Source organism: Rhinatrema bivittatum, chromosome 1 (assembly GCF_901001135.1).
Source record: "Rhinatrema bivittatum chromosome 1, aRhiBiv1.1, whole genome shotgun sequence".
Taxonomy (NCBI): Eukaryota; Metazoa; Chordata; class Amphibia; order Gymnophiona; family Rhinatrematidae; genus Rhinatrema; species Rhinatrema bivittatum.
This window is the reverse complement of record NC_042615.1, coordinates 820,601,867-820,623,262: the sequence shown is the minus strand read 5'-3', so window position 1 is coordinate 820,623,262 and position 21,396 is coordinate 820,601,867. Positions and strand designations below refer to the sequence as shown.

The window sequence follows — 21,396 nt, the reverse complement described above, 5'->3', positions numbered from 1 at the left end:
GTCCCCACCGTCAGAAGACTAGGCCGGGCTGGTGCAGCGGGCGGGCTGGAGCTTTGCCAATACCAACCCCGTTCCCCGCAGGTTGAGCCCTTGGGTTCGGGGGCTGGCTGGTCTTAGGTGGGCCCCTGTGAAGAGAGTGGAAGCATCCAAGATCAGTCCAAGATCAGAAGGCCAAGAGTCGCCGATAGCCCGTCCGTAGTCTGAAGCCAGAGGATCGCTGATAGCCAGTGCAAGGTTGGAAGCCAGAGATACGCTGATAACCAGTCAGAAGCCAGAGGTACGCCGATAGTCAGTCCAAGGACGAAGCCAGGAGGTCCGTCCGAAGGAGACCAAGGATGGGGCTGGAGCAGGAGAAGGCAGGAACAGGATTCTGGAGGCAGGAACGGACACAAGGAACAGGAGCAGATGCCACCGAAGCAGAAGCAGGAGCAATCCTTCGAAGAGGAACCAGGAACTGGAGCCAGAGCAGAAGCCAAGGCAAGGTCTGAGAGCCAGACCTTGCCTTAAATAGGGAAAAGCTGGGCAGAGCGAGGAGTAGGGCCTGCGGCAATATCCGGCCATGGTCCCTTTAAATTTTGTACAGAGACACGTGCGCAGGCTTAGGGAGGTTCAGGGGAGGCGGAGCCCGCATCGGGGACAGCAGCGCGTTGGAGAGGCCTGGAGGAAGGGGCCTGCCGGCGCGCAGGGAGAGAGGGGCCCGACGAGGCGCCACGATAGCGGCCGGCTGCCGCGGCAGGTAGACCGGAGCTGGTGACTGCCGCGCCACGCTGGTAGGAGGGAGTGGCCGGGCGCAGGGGGCCGCAGCCGGCGGTCCTTACAGTCCTATTCCACCAGTTCTGGAAAAGAGCTCCAAATCTACCCCTGCCACTGGAAAGGGAGGTGGAAACGTCAGTAGAGAGTCCCAGATTTATCGGAAGTGAATTATGTAATGGATTTCATGGAACATAGACTTGTATATTGTCAGTCACTTCATTCCTGCATTAATTATCAGCAAAGTTATGTTGGAACTGCATTCATTGCCCAGTGTAATTATTACTGTAAATGTTAAAAGACTTTTATACAATGTTCAGGGTCTTAGAGATCAGTCTCCCCCACCCCGACTAGGAATCCTGGAAAGCGGGGAATAAGGACAATATGGGAAGTTTGGACACCTCAAGCCCTTGGAATTGAAGGTGGCCCGTGGGATCCTCAGTGGCAGCCTCTGCCCAGTGATTACATTTGCAGGGAAAGCTCAGTTATGCAAGACACTGATGTTACAGTTTACTGCAGGGGTGAAAAATGACGTTCCTCTTATTCCACAACTTGAGCACACTGTGACAGCTTTATCTTCTATGTCCCACAGTCAATAATTCCTTACTAGAAGTACGGAATAAAATGTATCCTACCTCCCTGCTTTTTATGTCTTATATGGAACATAAGATAAGCCATACTGGGTCAGACCAAGGGTCCGTCAAGCCCAGCATCCTGTTTCTTACAGTGGCCAAGTCACAAGTGCCTGGCAAGTACCCAAACATTAAATGCATCACAAGCTACTATTGCTTATTAATTAATAGCAGTTTATGGATTTTTTTCCTCTAGGAACTTATCCAAACCTTTTTTAAACCCAGTTACACTAACTGCTGTAATCACATCCTCTGGCAATGAATTCCAGAGCTTAACTATGTGCTGAGTGAAAAAGAATTTTCTTTGATTTGTTTTAAATGAGCTACTTGCTTTCTTCATGGAGTGCCCCCCTGGTCCTTGTATTATCTGAGAGAGTAAATAACCAAATTAGATTGATTTGTTCATGTCCTTTTATTATTTTGTAGACTTCTATCATAGCTCCCCTTAGTCGTCTCCAAACTGAACAGCCCTAACTTCTTAAGCCTTTCCTCATAGGGCAGCCATTCCATGCCCCTTATCATTTTGGTCGCCTTTCTCTGCAGTTTCTCCAGTGCAACTATATCTTTTTTGAGATGCAGCAATGTTTCAGGAATCTCTGTTTATAAATAGGAGCTTCTCTTTGTAACAAACCACTTTTCAATAGATCTTGGCTATAAAGGTCTTATCATTCTGCCACTGACTCATGACATCACCCAGCTAGTGACTGATGACATCACACTGGTAGTAATATCACCCAAACAGTGACTTATGACATCACACTGATAATATCACCCAGCCAGTGACTGATGACATCACACTGGTAGTAATATCACCCAGCCAGTGACTGATGACATCATACTGGTAGTAATATCACCCAACCAGTGACTGATGACATCACACTGGTAGTAATAATAATCAAGCAGTGACTGATACATCACAATGACAGTAAAATCAAACAGACAATGCTGTTGATATGATTTCTATTCAAACTTTTTATTGCCACTTATTTCAAGTTGATATTACACAGTGAATGGTGACATCACACAGGTTGTAATTATTGGCCTAAGACAAAAGGTAGTGAGTGACATCATCCAACCAGTGACAGATGAAATGACGAGGTTTTCATTTTCCAGCGAGTATCAGATCGTTATAAGCTGTGGATGGGACAGAAGTGAGAATGATGTGTGTCAGAGTCAAGACTTACCATCGTTCAATGCCACCTTGAAGAACCTGACATATATCACCGCTGCATTTCCTGCATCTAATGTCACCGACAATATGTCAGTCATCGTGGGAGATGGGGCTTATTATCACGGTTATTACAATGCTCCCCTCAGCCCCGGTCACAACTGCACGGCCTTTCTGAGAGTCATTAGCGTGTGGAAGCAGGTAAGTTCCTTCCCAGATCCTCATTCTCTGCTTGGGATATGACAGATTATTATTAAAGTGGCTCAAACCTTCTTTTGTGCATGCAGTAATTTCTTTCCCACTCTGCACTATTTATCTTTCCTCTCCTTTCCATCTGCTTCCTGTTCTTATCAGTGAGCCAGTGAATGACCTCTCTCACCTTACTCCCATCCCTTCCAGCCTATATTATGGGCGCAAGTTGCAGCTGGGGGGGAGGAATCTGATCCCCTCGTACAAGTACTATGTAGTGTACATCCCAGGGTCTCTTCAGGAGCTGCCAGGGACCTTTGCACCCTGAGATCTACAGTATGGCTAGAACAAGGGGCCGCCCATCGATCAGCGATGGAATCTGCTGCTGACCAGGACGCTGCTGGACACTTCAGCAGAGCTTCCAGAGATGAGCGGCATCACCGCTTATTCTCATTGACTGGAACTGACATGAGGATTTGCTCCAGTCGTATCTTAAAGCTCAGAAGAATGTTTTTAGCTGGGGAAGGGCATCGGGAGCTCCTAGCTTCCTTTCTCTGTGGCTTCTTGACTCGTTTTCTACTTTAGCTACTGCATCATTGGAAATCTTATTTATGAATTGTGAGTTAGTTATTACATTTATGAATTGCCCATTCCCGAGACTCTGGGGGAGTTACAATTCCAACATAAATACATAAGATAAACCTGGCTGTTCAAAAAAGCATACCCATGACTGACTGGGCCCCATATAGGCCGCATACGTCACTGTTTAACCTCCCTCCTGATTCCCCCTCCATCCTTACCTGCACTTGTTCCCTAGAAACGCTCGCTACTGTATAGTTCTATATGTAGATCAAATTCTCGGTAATCCTTGTTACTCTTATGTCAATGATATTTATTTGCTAAGTTAACTGTTAAACATGCTATTTGTTTTTTATTATTTTTGCTCCGTTTAATATTTTATTGTAAAGCCTGTTGCTGCATTACTGTTTGCTGTAAACCGAGGTGATGTGCTGCAAGTGCCGCGGTATATAAAAAAATCTCTAAATAAAATAAATAAATAAATAAATAAGCAATATAACACGGACAGCAAAGACACAAAATAGAAATAACCAACTTCATTGAAACTGTCACCGCAGAAATTCCCCAGAGGCCTTTATGAATTGCCCTCACCAGCACAACCTCCCAGCACCCCCTGTACAGCCTACTCTGTCCCACCACAACCTGCCCTCACTCCCAGTCCTGCAGCCCCCCCCCCCCTCCTCCCTCCACCCCAGCTCCCAAAACAGCACAACCACCCATGGAAATTCCCCCAAGGCTCCTATTTCTTGCCATCCCCAGCACAGCCTGCTCAGCCCCAGTAGCTTTCCTTCCCCCTCCAGCCCCAGCACAGCCTTCTTTAAGGGAGGGGAGGGGGGAAGGACCTGAGATGTAGTGGGGGGGGGGAAGGGAGAGAGAGAGGATATCCAGGGTGGCACCATAGTAAGCAGCTATTTATACTACTATAGGAGGCCCACCTAGTAACTCAAGGTGAGGTTTAGGTAGTAGTTGTAGGGCTTAGGGGCCACTTTTACTTGCAGAGTGTGACGTACGAACAGAACAGTGCTCTCTTTTGTCAAGATTTGATGTCCTTCGGAGTGAGAAAACTCACACAACGATGAGATTTGTGCAGTGTTCTCTCAACCTAGCTTGATGGATTTTCTACCTGGGTAACATCAAGCTAGGCTGAGAGAACATTGCACAATTCTCATCGTTGTGTGAGTTTCCTCACTCCGAAGGACATCAAATCTTCACAAGCGTGCATTGTTCTGTTTTATTTCTCACTCTGCATGTTAAAGTGGCCTCTAATCACTACACTACTACCTAAACCTCACCTCGAGTTACTATGTGGGCCCCCTATAGTAGCATAAAACGCTAACTACTACACAGGCCTTATAGACTCTTCCTTTCCCTCTCCCTCCCTTCCCTCTCTTTCCCATGGCTGTAGATAGGAAATACCTCACCCAGAGTTTGCTCATTTAACTGGCTATTTTCTTTCTGAAGGACAGAAAAGTCTCCTGTGCAACCTATGGATCTTTTGATGGTAAGCAAAACTGGTTCTGTTGTTATCATTATAGCACACTGTACTTTTACTGCATGCTGGGTGCAATCTATTTTAGAATCTTTCGCTGAGTAGTAATCTTATTTCATGACTGCTGTCCTGCAATACCCCAAATACCCCAAATACCCCATTTTCTTTTTTTTTAATTTGTACTTTATTAAATGTTTATTTATTTATTTAAAGGACTTGTATTCCAGAAATCAATCTCCCAGTGCGGATCACAACCAACAATCATAAAAACAAATAATGCAGACATAATCAAGATAAAGCAAAAGGGGCTGTCATAACCCCTCACTGCACGCAACACAGAAAAACAAAATAAATACCACACACCATGCACAAATAAAACAAATAACATTAAAAACTAATACACAGCATAAAAGCATTGCCTCTGCAAATGTTAAAGTTTTATGCTGCTTTCGCCCCAGTTTTGTGGAATTCAATGCTGTGGCAATGAATTCCACAAAACTGGGGCGAAAATAGAAAAGGCTCTAGACCAAGTCTGTACATGCATGTGTAGCCAAACAGGAGGGACCTGCGATAGCTGAGGGGCCCGCCGACCGTAACAATTGCGAGGGAACGTGCCATTCAGGTTTCGTTCTTACACTGCAAGAATATTCAGTCATTTGTGACTCAATACCAGCAATGTCAACTGAGCCCTCCATTTAACTGGGAGCCAGTGTAATTCCTGAAGCCCTGAGGTAGTATGTTCCCACTTTGCTAAGCCCAGTAGCACTCAGGCAGCAGCGTACACGCAACAACTTACCAAGAAGCCCCACAAAAAGGCTATTACAATAATCAGCACCCAGGATTGCAGCACTGATCCAAAAAGCTGCAGGGGCAAAATAAACATGAGTGCCGGGAACATCCTTAGTTTAAAAAAGGCTCCTTTTGCTGTTTGGTGAATATGGGGCTTAAATGTCAGTTCAGAATCTAAAATCATTCCTAGATTCTGAATCTCTCATACAACAGGCAGCCCCCAGATTTCCCACACTAAAAGGTAGATTTTAAAAGTTCTGCCCACACCAAAACTGGGAGATTTCACGCGTGTCTCGGGGCCACACGCACTCGGCGAAAATTGAAAGATGCCCACATATGCACGAATCTTCCACTATGGGCACAAATCTTTTTTTTGGAAAAAGGGGCGTGGCATGGGCATGGTTTGGGTGGGAAATGGGTGTTCTGGGATTTTAGACTGAAACTTACGTGCACAAGCGCGCACTGGGCTCTCCTACCACGTAACTTTACTTCTGCTATAGATGGCACATAAGTTGTGAATCAAAGAAAACTAGCCTAGTCAGCGAGATCGTAGGGATAGGGACTAACAGGGTGAAAGGAAGGTTGTTTAGCTAGGAGGGTTAGGAAGTCTTATCCTGTACACGAGCAAACTGGAGAACTGGGAAAATGGCCAATTGCATCGGCACGTGTCCCTTATAAAATTCCCCCACTTAGGTGCTAAGTGGGGGAATAAACATGTGGATAAAGGTGAACCGGTAGATGTAGTATACTTGGATTTTCAGAAGGCGTTTGACAAAGGTCCTCATGAGAGGCTTCTAGGAAAAGTAAAAAGTTATGGGATAGGTGGCGATGTCCTTTCGTGGATTGCAAACTGGCTAAAAGACAGGAAACAGAGTAGGATTAAATGGACAATTTTCTCAGTGGAAGGGAGTTGACAGTTGAGTGCCTCAGGGATCTGTATTGGGACCCTTTCTTTTCAATATATTTATAAATGATCTGGAAAGAAATACGACGAGTGAGATAATCAAATTTGCAGATGACACAAAATTGTTCAGAGTAGTTAAATCACAAGCAGATTGTGATAAATTGCAGGAAGACCTTGTGAGACTGGAAAATTGGGCATCCAAATGGCAGATGAAATTTAATGTGGATAAGTGCAAGGTGATGTATATAGGGAAAAATAACCCATGCTATAATTACACAATGTTGGGTTCCATATTAGGTGCTACAACCCAAGAAAGAGATCTAGGCGTCATAGTGGATAACACATTGAAATCGTCAGTTCAGTGTGCTGCGGCAGTCAAAATAGCAAACAGAATGTTGGGAATTATTAGAAAGGGAATGGTGAATAAAACGGAAAATGTCATAATGCCTCTGTATCGCTCCATGGTGAGACCGCACCTTGAATACTGTGTACAATTCTGGTCGCCGCATCTCAAAAAAAGATATAATTGCGATGGAGAAGGCACAGAGAAGGGCTACCAAAATGATAAGGGGAATGGAACAGCTCCCCTATGAGAAAGACTAAAGAGGTTAGGACTTTTCAGCTTGGAGAAGAGACGGCTGAGGGGGGATATGATAGAGGTGTTTAAAATCATGAGAGGTCTAGAATGGGTAGATGTGAATCGGTTATTTACTCTTTCGGATAGTAGAAAGACTAGGGGGCACTCCATGAAGTTAGCATGGGGCACATTTAAAACTAATCGGAGAAAGTTCTTTTTTACTCAACGCACAATTAAACTCTGGAATTTGTTGCCAGAGGATGTGGTTAGTGCAGTTAGTATAGCTGTGTTTAAAAAAGGATTGGATAAGTTCTTGGAGGAGAAGTCCATTACCTGCTATTAAGTTCACCTAGAGAATAGCCACTGCCATTAGCAATGGTTACATGGAATAGACTTAGTTTTTGGGTACTTGCCAGGTTCTTATGGCCTGGATTGGCCACTGTTGGAAACAGGATGCTGGGCTTGATGGACCCTTGGTCTGACCCAGTATGGCATTTTCTTATGTTCTTATGTTCATGTGCACGTCTTTTATAAACACATGTACATGCGAACAGCTGATTTTATAATGTACACGCGTATATGCGCCGGCAAACCCGTGCACATGTGCGCCCGCATGGAGGTCTTAAAATTTATCAGTAATTGATGTCTGTAGGGGACAATTTTCCTACCTGAAGTCATTTTGTTTCCTGAATATTCAATACTAAATCATTCAGTTAGCCAAGATTTGGGTTTAGTTAGGCATTCACTAAAATCTGTTCAAGAAATACCCCCAACTCGTTACAAGGAATAAACTATTCAATATCATCCACATAAATAAGATAAGGCACATTTCACTCCTTAAAAATTGTCCCTAGAGGGGCCAAATATAAATGAATTTGAATCCCTGGGATACCCTGGAACATAATGACCACCATGAGGAACACTTATCCCCCATCTGAATGCAGTGTCCTCTTCCCTGCAAATAAGATGTAAGCCATCTCAGCACAGCCCCCGTTGCCCTTAGATCCTGCAAACGGGACACCAGTACTCGATGAGTGACCATGTCATATGCAGCTGGGATATCCAACTGCACCAGAATCCTATTTCTCCATGCTCCAGACTACACAAAAGGGTGTCCAACAAAGACATCAGCAGCAGTTCTGTGTTGTCAACCTTTCTAAAACCAAATTGATTCCTATCTAACACCTCATAATCTGTCATAGAAACATAGAAACATAGAAACATAGAAATGACGGCAGAAGAAGACCGAATGGCCCATCCAGTCTGCCCAGCAAGCCTCACACATTTTTTCTCTCATTCTTATCTGTTACTCTTAGCTCCTTGTTCTATTCCCCTTCCACCCCCACCATTAATGTAGAGAGCAGTGATGGAGCTGCATGCAAGTGAAATATCTAGCTTGATTAGTTAGGGGTAGTAGGGGCAGTAACCGCCGCGATAAGCAAGCTACACCCATGCTTATTTGTTTTACCTAGACTATGTTGTACAGCTCTTGTTGGTTTTTTTTTTTTTTTTTTTTCTTCTCCCCTGCTGTAGAAGCAGAGAGCCATGCTGGATATGCATTGAAAGTGAAGTATCAGGCACATTTGGTTGGGGTAGTAACCGCCGTAACAAGCCAGCTACTCCTCGCTTTGTGATTGTGAATCCTTTTTTTTCTTCACCCCTGTCGTTGAAGCTATGCAGGATATGCGTGAAGCATCAGGGTTTGTTTTTTTTTTTTTTTTCCCCCTGCCCTTGAAGCAGAGAGCTATGCTGGAAATGCGTGATGTATCAGTCTTTCTCCCATGCCGATGCAGGAGAGAACCATGCTGGATATGCATGGAAAGTGAAGTATCAGGCACATTTGGTTTGGGGTAGTAACTGCCGTAACAAGCCAGCTACTCCCCGCGTTTTGAGTGCGAACCCTTTTTCTTCTCCTTTGCCGTTGTAGCAGAGAGCTCTGCTGGATGTGTGAAGTATCAGTTATTCTTCTCCCCTGTCATTGAAGCAGAGAGCTATGCTGTATATGCATTGAAAGTGAAGTATCAGGCATATTTGGTTTGGGGTAGTAACCGCCGTAACAAGCCAGCTACTCCCCTCTTTATGAGTGCAAATCCTTTTTTCCATTACCTCTTGCTGTTGAAGCTTAGAGCGATGTAGGAGTCACAGTAAGCATGTGTATGTTTATTTAGTAAGGGTATTGTGTCAATAGCCATCATTCTGGCGAGTCACCCACTCTTCATTGGCGGCCTCTTGACTTTATGGATCTGCAGTGTTTATCCCACGCCCCTTTGAAGTCTTTCACAGTTCTGGTCTTCACCACTTCCTCCGGAAGGGCATTCCAGGCATCCACCACCCTCTCCGTGAAGAAATACTTCCTGACATTGGTTCTGAATCTTCCTCCCTGGAGCCTCAAATCGTGACCCCTGGTTCTGCTGATTATTTTCCTACGGAAGAGGTTTGTTGTTGTTTTTGGATCATTAAAACCTTTCAAGTATCTGAAAGTCTGTATCATATCACCTCTGCTCCTCCTCTCCTCCAGGGTGTACATATTTAGATTCTTCAATCTCTCCTCGTACGTCATCCTATGAAGATCCTCCACCTTCCTGGTCGCCCTTCTCTGTACCGCTTCCATCTTGTCTTTGTCTTTTTGTAGATACGGTCTCCAGAACTGAACACAGTACTCCAGGTGAGGCCTCACCAAGGACCTGTACAAGGGAATAATCACTTCCCTTTTCTTACTCGATATTCCTCTCTCTATGCAGCCCAGCATTCTTCTGGCTTTTGCTATCGCCTTGTCGCATTGTTTCGCTGTCTTCACATCATTAGACACTATCACCCCAAGGTCCCTCTCCTGCTCCGTGCTCATCAGCCTTTCCCCCCCCATCGAGTACAGTTCATTCGGATTTCCACTCCCCATATGCATGACTTTGCACTTCTTGGCATTGAATCTCAGCTGCCATATCTTCGACCACTCTTCCAGTTTCCTTAGATCCCGTCTCATTCTCTCCACTCCTTCCGGCGTGTCCACTCTGTTGCAGATCTTAGTGTCATCCGCAAAAAGACAAACCTTACCTTCTATCCCGTCTGCAATGTCGCTCACAAAGATATTGAACAGGACCGGTCCCAACACCGATCCTTGCGGCACACCACTTAAAACCGCTCTCTCTTCAGAGAAGGCTCCATTTACCATCACACATTGTTTTCTGTCCGTCAACCAATTTGCAATCCAGGTCACCTCATCGGCACTCACTCCCAAGCTTCTCGTTTTATTCACCAGTCTCCTGTGCGGAACCGTATCAAAAGCTTTGCTGAAATCCAAGTAGATGACATCTAGTGCTCTTCCTTGATCCAATTCCTTGGTTACCCAGTCAAAAAAGTCAATCAAATTTGTCTGACAGGATCTTCCCCTGGTGAATCCATGCTGCCTCTGGTCCATCAATTCTCCAGACTGTAGATAGTTGACTATTCTCTCTTTCAGCAGTGACTCCATTACTTTTCCCACCACCGAAGTGAGGCTAACCGGTCTGTAGTTGCCTGCCTCTTCCCTGTTCCCACTCTTGTGAAGCGGGACCACCACCGCTCTTCTCCAATCACTCGGCACCACTCCCGTTTCTAGGGATCTATTGAACAGGTCACACAGCGGACCCGCCAGAACATCTCTGAGCTCCCTCAATATCCTTGGATGAATCCCATCAGGCCCCATGGCTTTGTCCACTTTCAGGTTCTTTAGTTCTTCCCACACATTTTCTACTGTAAAAGGATTTTCATCTATTCCCCTTCCCTCCAGTTTCTTGTTGTTTAGAGATGGTCCTTCTCCAGGGTCTTCTTTAGTGAACACAGAGCTGAAGTATTCGTTTAATATTTCTGCCATTTCTTCGTCTCTCTCTACACATTGATCATTACCACCTTTCAATTTCACTATACCACTTTGGACCTTTCTCTTTTCGCTGATGTATCTGAAAAATGTTTTGTCACCATTTTTTATCTCCTTGGCAATCCTCTCTTCCGCTTGACTCTTTGCCAACTTGATTAATTTCTTTGTCTCCCTCAGTTGATACAAATATTCTTCTTTGTGCTCCTCCCTTTGGGATCCTTTATATTTCTTGAATGCTGTTCTTTTAGCTTTAATTTTGTCAGCCACCTCCATTGAGAACCAGATAGGTTTCAGTTTTCTTTTGCTTTTCTTTACATTTCTAACATATAGAGCAGTTGCCTTGGTGATTGCTCCTTTTAGATTGGTCCACTGCTGATCCACATCTCTCTCGTTCTCCCATCCTTTAAGTTCTTCCTCCAGGTAGTTCCCCATTTCCTCAAAGTCTGTGTTTTTGAACTGTAAAACTCGGGTCTTTGTGGTTCTTTTCCCTATTCTTTTAGTGATATTAAACCATACCGTTTGATGATCACTGCTGCTGAGGTGGGCGCCCACCTGGACATCTGAGACATTATCTGCATTAGTGAGCACTAAGTCGAGTATAGCTCCTTCTCTCGTGGGTTCCAACACCATTTGTTTGAACAAAGATACTTGCATGGCATCCACTATCGCTCTACTATTTTTAGTTTCTGCAGATGGGATTTTCCAGTCTACATCTGGCATATTAAAGTCACCCACGATCACCACTTCTCCCTTCTTACCTATCTTATGGATGTCTTTAACCAGATCTCTGTCCAGCTCTTCCTTTTGGTTTGGAGGCCTGTAAACCACTCCAATATAAATGGATGCTCCGTCATCGTTTTTTAGGTCGACCCATAGAGCTTCTTCAATACCCCAACTTCCTTGTAGCTCAGTTGCTTGGATGTTGTTTCTGACATAAAGAGCCACACCTCCCCCTTTTCTATCCTCTCTGTCCTTCCTTAACAAGTTGTAGCCTGGTATTGTTGTATCCCATTCATGAGATTCTGTGAACCATGTTTCTGTGATAGCAACAATGTCCAATTCTGCCTCAGCCATTAGGGCCTGCAGATCTGGGATTTTATTTCCCAAACTATGAGCATTTGTGGTCATAGCCTTCCAGGTACTCTCTTTACGGTTATTGCATTTCCTGGACTCCTTGTGAGATATTTGTTGAGATTTGTTATTCACTTCACTATTTCTTTTTGCGGTAGTGCCACTGTTGACAGAGTTTTCCATCTCAATTAGATTTTTTTTTTGCTTATGGATCTTTAAATACTGCATGCATTGTGTTTTCTCTCTCTTTTCTGGTAATACTGCAATGCTTTTCTCAAGAACTTCTTCAGTTTTTATTTTAGAGAAGGCTTGTTGTTCTTTTTGCATTTGGTACATTGTGTGTCTCCTCATCACAGGTCTAATTCTACCAGAGCCAACTGTATTCCTGGTTTTTAAAGAATTTCCTGATGACCTGTTTGAGTGGGGCGGTATATACCTGTTGGCTGCTCTTCTGTCAAGAATGGGTGACTGTGGGTCCTACCTGAGCCTAATGGATCTCCTTTTCTTGACTCCTGGTTTGTTTGTGGTATTGGGGAATTATTTTCTGAGTAATGCAATGTGGGTGTAATTCTTTTAATTGAAGCTAATTGATCTTTAATCACAGTCAGCTCCATTTTCAAGGATGAGAGTTGTGCACAAATTGGGCAAGCTCTAAGTTTCCAGATGCTTTCCCTCAGAATAAAGGCTCCACAGCAGTTACATTGGATAGTCCTCATCTTGGTAATTTGTGGCTTTATTTCCTTGACTGTAACCAATTTCCTTGACTGTAACCAATGTACTAATTTATCTTGCTGCCAATGGTAATCTAGGCAGTCTTTATTAGAAACAAGCCCCAGGGGTGGGTGGGTAGAGGGGTAGGGTAGGAGGGAGTCAAACAGTTTAGCCTGGGACAAGCTGGGTAAAGCAGGGCACTACTCATCCAACTGTACCAAGACACATTTTACTATAACGTCTGCTAAAGTCAGAGGAATAGAAATGGGACAGTAGTTAAAAACCTCGGTTACTGAAATAATATGATTCTTTTTGAACCAACCTGTCTGTAGCACGTTTTAAGTGCTCTGAAACATAGCCTTTGGCAATAAATCTATTAATCATAACCTTAGGGTCTCAAAAAAACCTTCTTTCATACATTTAATAATAGAATAAGGACAGAGGTCCACTGGGGAGAAATTAACACACAAACTCAGTATCTAAGGGATTAACTCTTTCAAAGATTTTCTGAATTCAGGCCACTCTTTACTTGTATTTAATGACCACGGCTGCTCAAAAGGCATTGGACTATCACCCAGTTGTCACTGTACATTCTATATCAACTTCTCAAAATAGTCAGCAAAGGCCTTATAAGATGGAACATCCCGTACCACCGAAACTGATCGTGGTCAGCTTCCTTACAATTGAAAACAGTTCCAAGGCTTTACTTAAGGAAGATTCAAGAGCCTTAACATCATAAGCTGATCTCGCTAATCAGCAGCACATACGATAATTCTTCAAGGAAGCCTGGTACATCCGCCTAAGAGTCCTCATCATGGCGTTTTCTCCAGACCCTTCCGGCTCTACGGATTACTTTCTGCTGGGATACTAACCCATGATCAAACTACGGGGCACATTTAACTTTATTTATGTAAGCCTACCCTGCTGTGCAGATCCAGCATGGGTGAGGCCATAAAGTTATTTATACTATTCGAGGCAGGATCCCTTCGATCTCCCCTGGGTGTCTAGGGGTAGAAAGGAGTCCTATCAGGCCCCAATGCAGGGTGACTAATTTCCTAGGCTGAATTCCCTGGATTAGGTGAATTTCCTCTGTGTACTGTGTGTCCCAAAGAAACCACCAGGACCACCAGATTAGTATCCAAACTTAACACTTTACTGTAAACAAGTTGGTTTGGTGGCACAGTAAATATGATTTCCAGCTTCACAGTTCTCTTTCTTTCTCTCACTTAGTGTACAATTCTTGTAGCCTCTAACCGTACAGGAGTCTTTGATATGGTCGGGAGTCCTACCACTCTCCTGGGTTAGGCAGAGCAGTGGTCTCCTATAGAGGCCGGGAATCCCTCCCAGGTGGCAACAAAAATCTGTCTCTGTCTCCCCTGGGTGTCAGAAACTCCAGATGGGTGTCCTCCCATTAGATCTAATATTTACTCACTGTTAGTTGTCTTTTCTCTGGATGAGGATCCCTGGCAGAGGGGCAGAAAATCACTTCCTCCCAGAACTTGAAAATACCTTCTTTGTTCCCCAAAATAGGTAACACCAGATGTGCTCTGCTATGGGTCACCACCACTTCTGGGGCAGGTCTTCCCTAAACTTGGATGTCTTCAACTTAAGGTTCCCCAATCCCTGAGCCTCAGAAAGGCCCAGGCCTTCAGCAGGGCTCCTATGAATCAAAAGTTCAAATCAGTCCCCGAGCAGCCACTCTGCACCTCATGTGGAGCCCTGGAGGGGTCTCAGAGGGTTTCCAGGGCTCCAGGTAGGCCCAGGATAAACCCCCAACCTTCCTTTCTAACTTCCAAGCTAGAGTCCCCTCGAATCCTTTGAAAAGCCTCCTGCAAGGGACATCCATTTCAGCCCTGCAACTGGGAGGGCTGCCGCTGAAAGGGTCCTCCCCCTAATTCCTTTCTCTAACTGCATTGCAAGTCTATTTCCAGAGCTTATGGTTACTTATCTAATCCAGGTCGTCCAGGCTACTTTATCATTTGTAGTCTGCAAACTCCGCTGCCAGCATTCAGCTACTTCCTTCAAAGGAAGATAATCCCAATCGACATTTTTAACGTCTGCAGACTACACGTCTAGAAATTCATTATTATTCACTGTTGGGCGTTTTCATTTCTTACTGCGAGAGATACCACTATGCCCTTATTTTAAACATCCAAGACAAAAAGAAATGAAATCATGTCTCCTGACAAAATATAATGTCCAGAATATGCACAGCCTTGTGGACAGGAACCCGCACAAGTTGTAAAAAAATCTGACACCGTCAAAGCTGCAAAAAAATTCTCTGCTCGTCTCAAATTTGGAGCATCAATATGTAAATTAAAATCCCCAATTATAATAAACACAATATCTCAGGGATAAAGAAGCTAAAAATCTATTTCATTCCTTAGTAGAAAGACCTGGCAGACAACATAGTACACAAAACACCAATTATAAATTTTAAAAAGAATCAGTTCACATAAATTGAGAAAAGAACAGGGGGGAATGTCCGACCATTGGAGGAGCAGGGTTTTCCTTTAGAAAATGAACACCCTTCCACCCTGTATCCCTCTGGGCAAACATCATTAAGCAAAACCAAATTATAATCAGCTAGAAATAAAAGATCCAACTGACTTTTTAACCTTTTATTTATCCAGTTTTAAGAAATATAAACATGACAATATTTGCAAAAAAAATTAGATGCAGAGACTTAGCAATTATACAAATAATAATAAAAAAAAACTATGAAACAATGAAACTGCAATCTCTTACAAGCCCACAATGGGAAAGGGGGGAAAAGAAATACTGAGAAGCAAGACCCAAAAATATAGAAATAGCTTTAAAAAGAAAGAGAATATAAATATAATTAGCGTTCCTATTGACAGAATCTAGACGGGATCAGCAATAGTGCCAGAGGCAATTTTAGCTTCAAGAAACACTCTTAACTGTAGCGGGTCAAAAAAAATGTATCGCTCATTTTTATACATCAGAAGACATTTGCATGGAAAACGTAGAAATAATTCAGCCCTAATGCCAAGCACCTCTTGCCTCATTTGCAGGAATTGCTTGTGTCTAGCCTGAGTCTCAAAAGACACCTTTGGAAAACACCAAATGTTTTGACCCATAAACAGAGAATCTTTCGGGCCAATGCAATATGGTGCACTGAGGCTCCCGCACAGGTCAACGAGTGCGTCCAAAACCCCTTATGCAATAAATGGATTAGTGCATCCAAACGCTCGTCCAAACCAGGGGTAGCTAATAGTGCTCATCACATGTAAATTCCAGTTGATGAGGCTATTACCCACCTTTTTACCACGGCAGCTGATTTAAATATTAAATCGGGCACCCGGAAGAGGTGGATCAGTGCATGTTAGGAGAGTGGACGCTCAATCATGAGCGCCCATTCGTCACGCACCAATATTGCATCAGCCTGTTTGTATTTAAAGAAAAGCTGCATGACTGGATTTTTCTCCGACTCTAAAACAAAAGAAATTAACAAGGTTCCCAAGAGGGAAGGTCGTCCTGCGAATTCTCTAAAAAGGCAGTCAGTTCTAGGGTATCCCTATTCAGTTGTTCCTAACAGCTTCTTCCTGTGCCTTAGGAGCTGTAACATGTTTTTTCTGTGGAAGATAAAATATCTTATTTAACAGTGGTAATGATGCCTGAGTAAATTTTAAAACCTCTAATTGATATATTTTAACAGTTCCCTTGGACTAACCAAAGAGTTCTGTGGAAAGTTCAAGAATCTCAAATTTAAAGCTCTTAATTTATTTTCCACTACTTCCAACTTCTGTTGAAGTTTTAAGTGGTCCTTTTGCAAGCTTTCACTGTTAGATTGGATCAGAGTTACCCTTCTTTCACAGTCCAAAACCTTCTCAGAAAACAATGTAACTGATTGCTCCACGCTCTCTGTAGTAGCTTTATTGTCCTTCATTAGAGATTCGATGCCATCGAGTCTCTTTGAAATAGTAACGTTCACGGTACTAATTGCTGTTCAGATAGATTCTACATAAGAACATAAGAACATAAGAAATTGCCATGCTGGGTCAGACCAAGGGTCCATCAAGCCCAGCATCCTGTTTCCAACAGAGGCCAAACCAGGACACAAGAACCTGGCAATTACCCAAACACCTAGAAGATCCCATGCTACTGATGCAATTCATAGCAGTGGCTATTCCCTAAGTAAACTTGATTAATAGCAGTTAATGGACTTCTCTTCCAAGAACTTATCCAAACCTTTTTTGAACCCAGCTACACTAACTGCACTAACCACATCCTCTGGCAACAAATTCCAGAGATTTATTGTGCGTTGAGTGAAAAAGAATTTTCTCCGATTAGTCTTAAATGTGCTACTTGCTAACTTCATGGAATGCCCCCCTAGTCCTTCTATTATTCGAAAGTGTAAATAACCGAGTCACATCTACTCGTTCAAGACCTCTCATGATCTTAAAGACCTCTATGATATCCCCCCTCAGCCGTCTCTTCTCCAAGCTGAAAAGCCCTAACCTCTTCAGCCTTTCCTCATAGGGGAGCTGTTCCATCCTCTTTATCATTTTGGTTACCCTTCTCTGTACCTTCTCCATTGCAACTATATCTTTTTTGAGATATGGCGACCAGAATTGTACACAGTATTCAAGGTGTGGTCTCACCATGGAGCGATATAGAGGCATTATGACATTTTCCGTTTTATTAACCATTCCCTTCCTAATAATTCCTAACATTTTATTTGCTTTTTTGACTGCTGCAGCACACTGAGCCGACGATTTCAATGTATTATCTACTATGACGCCTAGATCTCTTTCTTGGGTGGTAGCTCCTAATATGGAACCTAACATCGTGTAACTACAGCAAGGGTTATTTTTCCCTATATGCAACACCTTGCACTTGTCCACATTAAATTTCATCTGCCATTTGGATGCCCAATCTTCCAGTCTTGCAAGGTCCTCCTGTAATGTATCACAGTCTGCTTGTGATTTAACTACTCTGAATAATTTTGTATCATCCGCAAATTTGATAACGTCACTCATCGTATTCCTTTCCAGATCATTGATATATATATTGAAAAGCACCGGTCCAAGTACAGATCCCTGAGGCACTCCACTGTTTACCCTTTTCCACTGAGAAAATTGACCATTTAGTCCTACTCTCTGTTTCCTGTCTTTTAACCAGTTTGTAATCCACGAAAGGACATCGCCTCCTATCCCATGACTTTTTAGTTTTCGTAGAAGCCTCTCATGAGGGACTTTGTCAAACGCCTTCTGAAAATCCAAATACACTACATCTACCGGTTCACCTTTATCCACATGTTTATTAACCCCTTCAAAAATGAAGCAGGTTTGTTAGGCAAGACTTCCCTTGGGTAAATCCATGTTGACTGTGTCCCATTAAATCATGTCTTTCTATATGCTCTACAATTTTGATCTTGAGGATAGTTTCCACTATTTTTCCCGGCACTGAAGTTAGGCTCACTGGTCTATAGTTACCCGGATCGCCCCTGGAGCCTTTTTTAAATATTGGGGTTACATTGGCCACCCTCCAGTCTTCAGGTACAATGGATGATTTTAATGATAGGTTACCTCACCTCACCTCTCACCCCGCACTTGTTCTTCTCCACTCCCGGGAGCCGAGACGAGGAGACAGTCAGAGGCACTCCTGATGTTCCAGCCACTCCAAAAGGGCACAGGGGAATCGAATGCTGCTCCAGGCTGAGGGACACCTCGGCCTCGGACCAAGGCGAGGCTTCTCTCTCTACCACGGCAACAAAAGGCCCCTGGCTGTGGAGTGGAGGCCATCAACTCTGGGATGCAAACAGATAAAAAGATCCAACTGATTTTGCTCCAAAATATTATGCAAATAATCCTCATTCTTTCTAATGGATCTAGCATTAATATAACCTGTCCGTATATAGCACTGCAATAATGTATTTGAAGGCCTGGCATCTAACTTAACAGTATGGGGATATATCAAAGCCCCTTGGTTACCTGGTCTTAAACCATTACGATAACGTGACCGAAGGCCAGCATATTTACCCTGGCCACAAATGACTGGTGTTCCACTGATCATAGCGGACAACCAGCCCACCAACCAAACCCCAAACGGCAATATCCTATTATTCTTAATTCTAAGCAAGTTCTGAACAATCAAAACCCCAAAAAACAATATATATCAACCCATTCTCTCAAATCTCCAACGCAGAGACAGGGTCCCTGGCCCCACGAACATCCCTCAAAGCGGCGGGCCCACCAGACGAGGGCCAGCCTAACAGGCACCCTCTTTAAACTGGTCTCTGGCAGCGCGGGCCTCTCACTGCTGGCAACTTTGTTACGGTAACATTTAAATGAGAACCTATAATATAGCAAACATGAAACCTTACCACAGGAAACAAATAAAAAATCTCATTAAATCCTTAGTCCTCAATATTGGGGGTAGATTAGAAAAATATAGGAAATACCTAAGAAGTAAAAAAAAAAACAAAAAATGGAGGAACTAGAATCTAAGGGGTGAATTTTAAAAGAGCTGCTCGCATTAAAAGCCCCGTGTATGCGAGTGTCTGTACCGAGTGTGAGCAATGTGTATTTTTAAATGGCCCAGTTACATGCAAATATGCGCGTGCACGAGTAACCCAATGTGTGGGGAAAAGGGGCGGAGTTAGGGCGTTTCGGGAGGGGCCAACATTTATCCTCGTAAATACAGATTTTAAATCCGGCGGCTGAAGCATGCATCGGGCTGTTACCCACCCTTATTTGCTTCTGCTCTTGATGAGGTGTAAGTATGGAGAAAAAACTCGTTTTAGGCCTAAAACAACTGGGTGAGGGGTCTGGGTAAACTGGGGGGAGTTCTGGATGACCTAGAGATAGGCTGGGCATACTGTGGACTGACTGGTCGTCAAGCTGGTTATTTCCTTCATGCGTGAATGTTTTAAAATCCGCTTAGCTGTGCGCGTTTTAAAGTTGACAAATCCCTAAGAAAGATATGCAAATTACATTTGCTTCTGTAACCACTTAAAATTAGGAGCACACCTACACGAGCTAGATGTATTTTAAATACTACGCGCACACTTGTGTGGGCGATTTAAAATTCCTGCATACGTGGGTGTTCTCGTGACCATTTTAAACGTTACCGTCTCTTTGGGCACCTAAAATCTCAGCAATTCCACAACCACGAAAGGCACCTGCCTCAGATTAACCTCTAGCTGTCTGCCAGATTTGGTTTCTAAATTCCCGCAGGGTTTGAGCTGGCAGAATTCTCAAAAACTCTGAAAAATATTCAGAAATCAATGCATTTCATGTTTGCCTTTCTCAAAAATCATCCGGTGGAATTTACCAAAATGTGACAAAATAGCAGGACTTAGGGGAGTGTCATGTGCAGCAAAGTTCATAAAAAAGGGTCCTCAGATGGTAAAACAGTGAGGAGGAAAGAATCGGGGTCTAAGAGACAACGCTACCACAACCCTCTTGCAAATAGTTCAGCACCTATCTTCTACATCCCCAAGATAGCAGAACAAGAGAAAGCTGAGGTGTGCTAAGTCTCCAAAAAGCATTGTCGGAATCTTAAAAGTGGAAATACTTGTTCAGTTTATCATATCCACATTGTGACAAGGTATCTCTGCACCCACACTGAAAGGGTTAAAACAGCAATGTCAGGGAGTAGCTGTTTAAACGGTGCAGATCAGCAGTTCAAACAAACCAGGCCTTGTTCATGTAGATGTGAGATATGACGGGTTATATGGAACATGTCTGGTCAGATGATCACAATGTATGGGTCAGGAGAATGGCCGAAGTCGTCACTTGACACCCCAAATGCACCACGGTTCTTGCAGATGAGCAGTGCCTGCATACTGTGTGCTAGTAATGCCTTGTCCCTTTAGTTTCAGAGACTCCGGAGCCTGCAAACTCCATACTGGGCCTGGTAATTGCGTTGTGCCTCCTGTTTCTGTTGCTGCTTGTGGCGGTTCTGGTTGTATACTGGAAGTTGCGATCCTCCCGGTGAGTAAAGAGGGTGAAGTTGTGATTCCATGAGGCTTCCACTGGGAATACAGGTGTTAAAGCAAAGCAAGCCCCCTCCTCTTCACCCCTCTCCCAAACCATCAGCATTTCAAACATTAGTATGCTATCCTTAGAGGGCTAGGAACTGATCTGATTGTCAATGGTGCAAATAGGCCTGGAGATCCTTTTTATTCCATAAACTAGTATGACACTTTCTGGGCACCTATTATATAAGAGGTTTCCCTGTACGTACCCGGATCCGTCCAGACTCCTGGGTTTATACATCCCTGCCAGCAGATGGAGACAGAGAAAGTTGACACTGCTTGATAACCCCCGGTGCCACCTGCAGTTCCTCAGTATTTCTCTGCCTCCAACAGATAGCAGAGGCTGTAGAACCTGCAGTTCTGCGCTTTTTCTAGGACTATACTTTTGAGCCTTCCTCCCGAGGGTTTCTTTTGGTTACTTCAGGTTTTCCTGTGGTACCTACCCCGTCCGGTTGAGGCAGATGGGCCGGGGATTGTCACCCTTTTGTCTGCCCATCTGTGCGTCCGTGGGGTGTCCATCTGGTTGTCCAGATCCCTCCCCTCACGAGGCCACTCAGGTGGCTGCAGGCTCCAAGGGGGTTGTTTTATTTTCAGTTCCCCCTGTTTCCTGAGGACTGCCTGTTTCTTGTCTTTTTTTCTTTGGAGAAAGTGCGGGCGACTTCCTCCTCAGCTTTGCTGG

The 21,396-nt window shown here is 43.9% G+C and overlaps 1 protein-coding gene across 1 annotated transcript in view; it reads left to right on the top strand.

Moving 5' to 3' along the window:
• Positions 1-21,396, top strand: part of LOC115073462 — a 301,189-nt gene that overhangs the window by 265,775 nt on the left and 14,018 nt on the right. Inside the window, exons 22-24 of the mRNA XM_029571896.1 lie at positions 2,496-2,751; positions 4,780-4,819; positions 20,556-20,673. Of these exons, the coding sequence (XP_029427756.1) occupies positions 2,496-2,751; positions 4,780-4,819; positions 20,556-20,673 (414 nt within the window). The remainder of the gene's footprint in view (positions 1-2,495; positions 2,752-4,779; positions 4,820-20,555; positions 20,674-21,396) is intronic.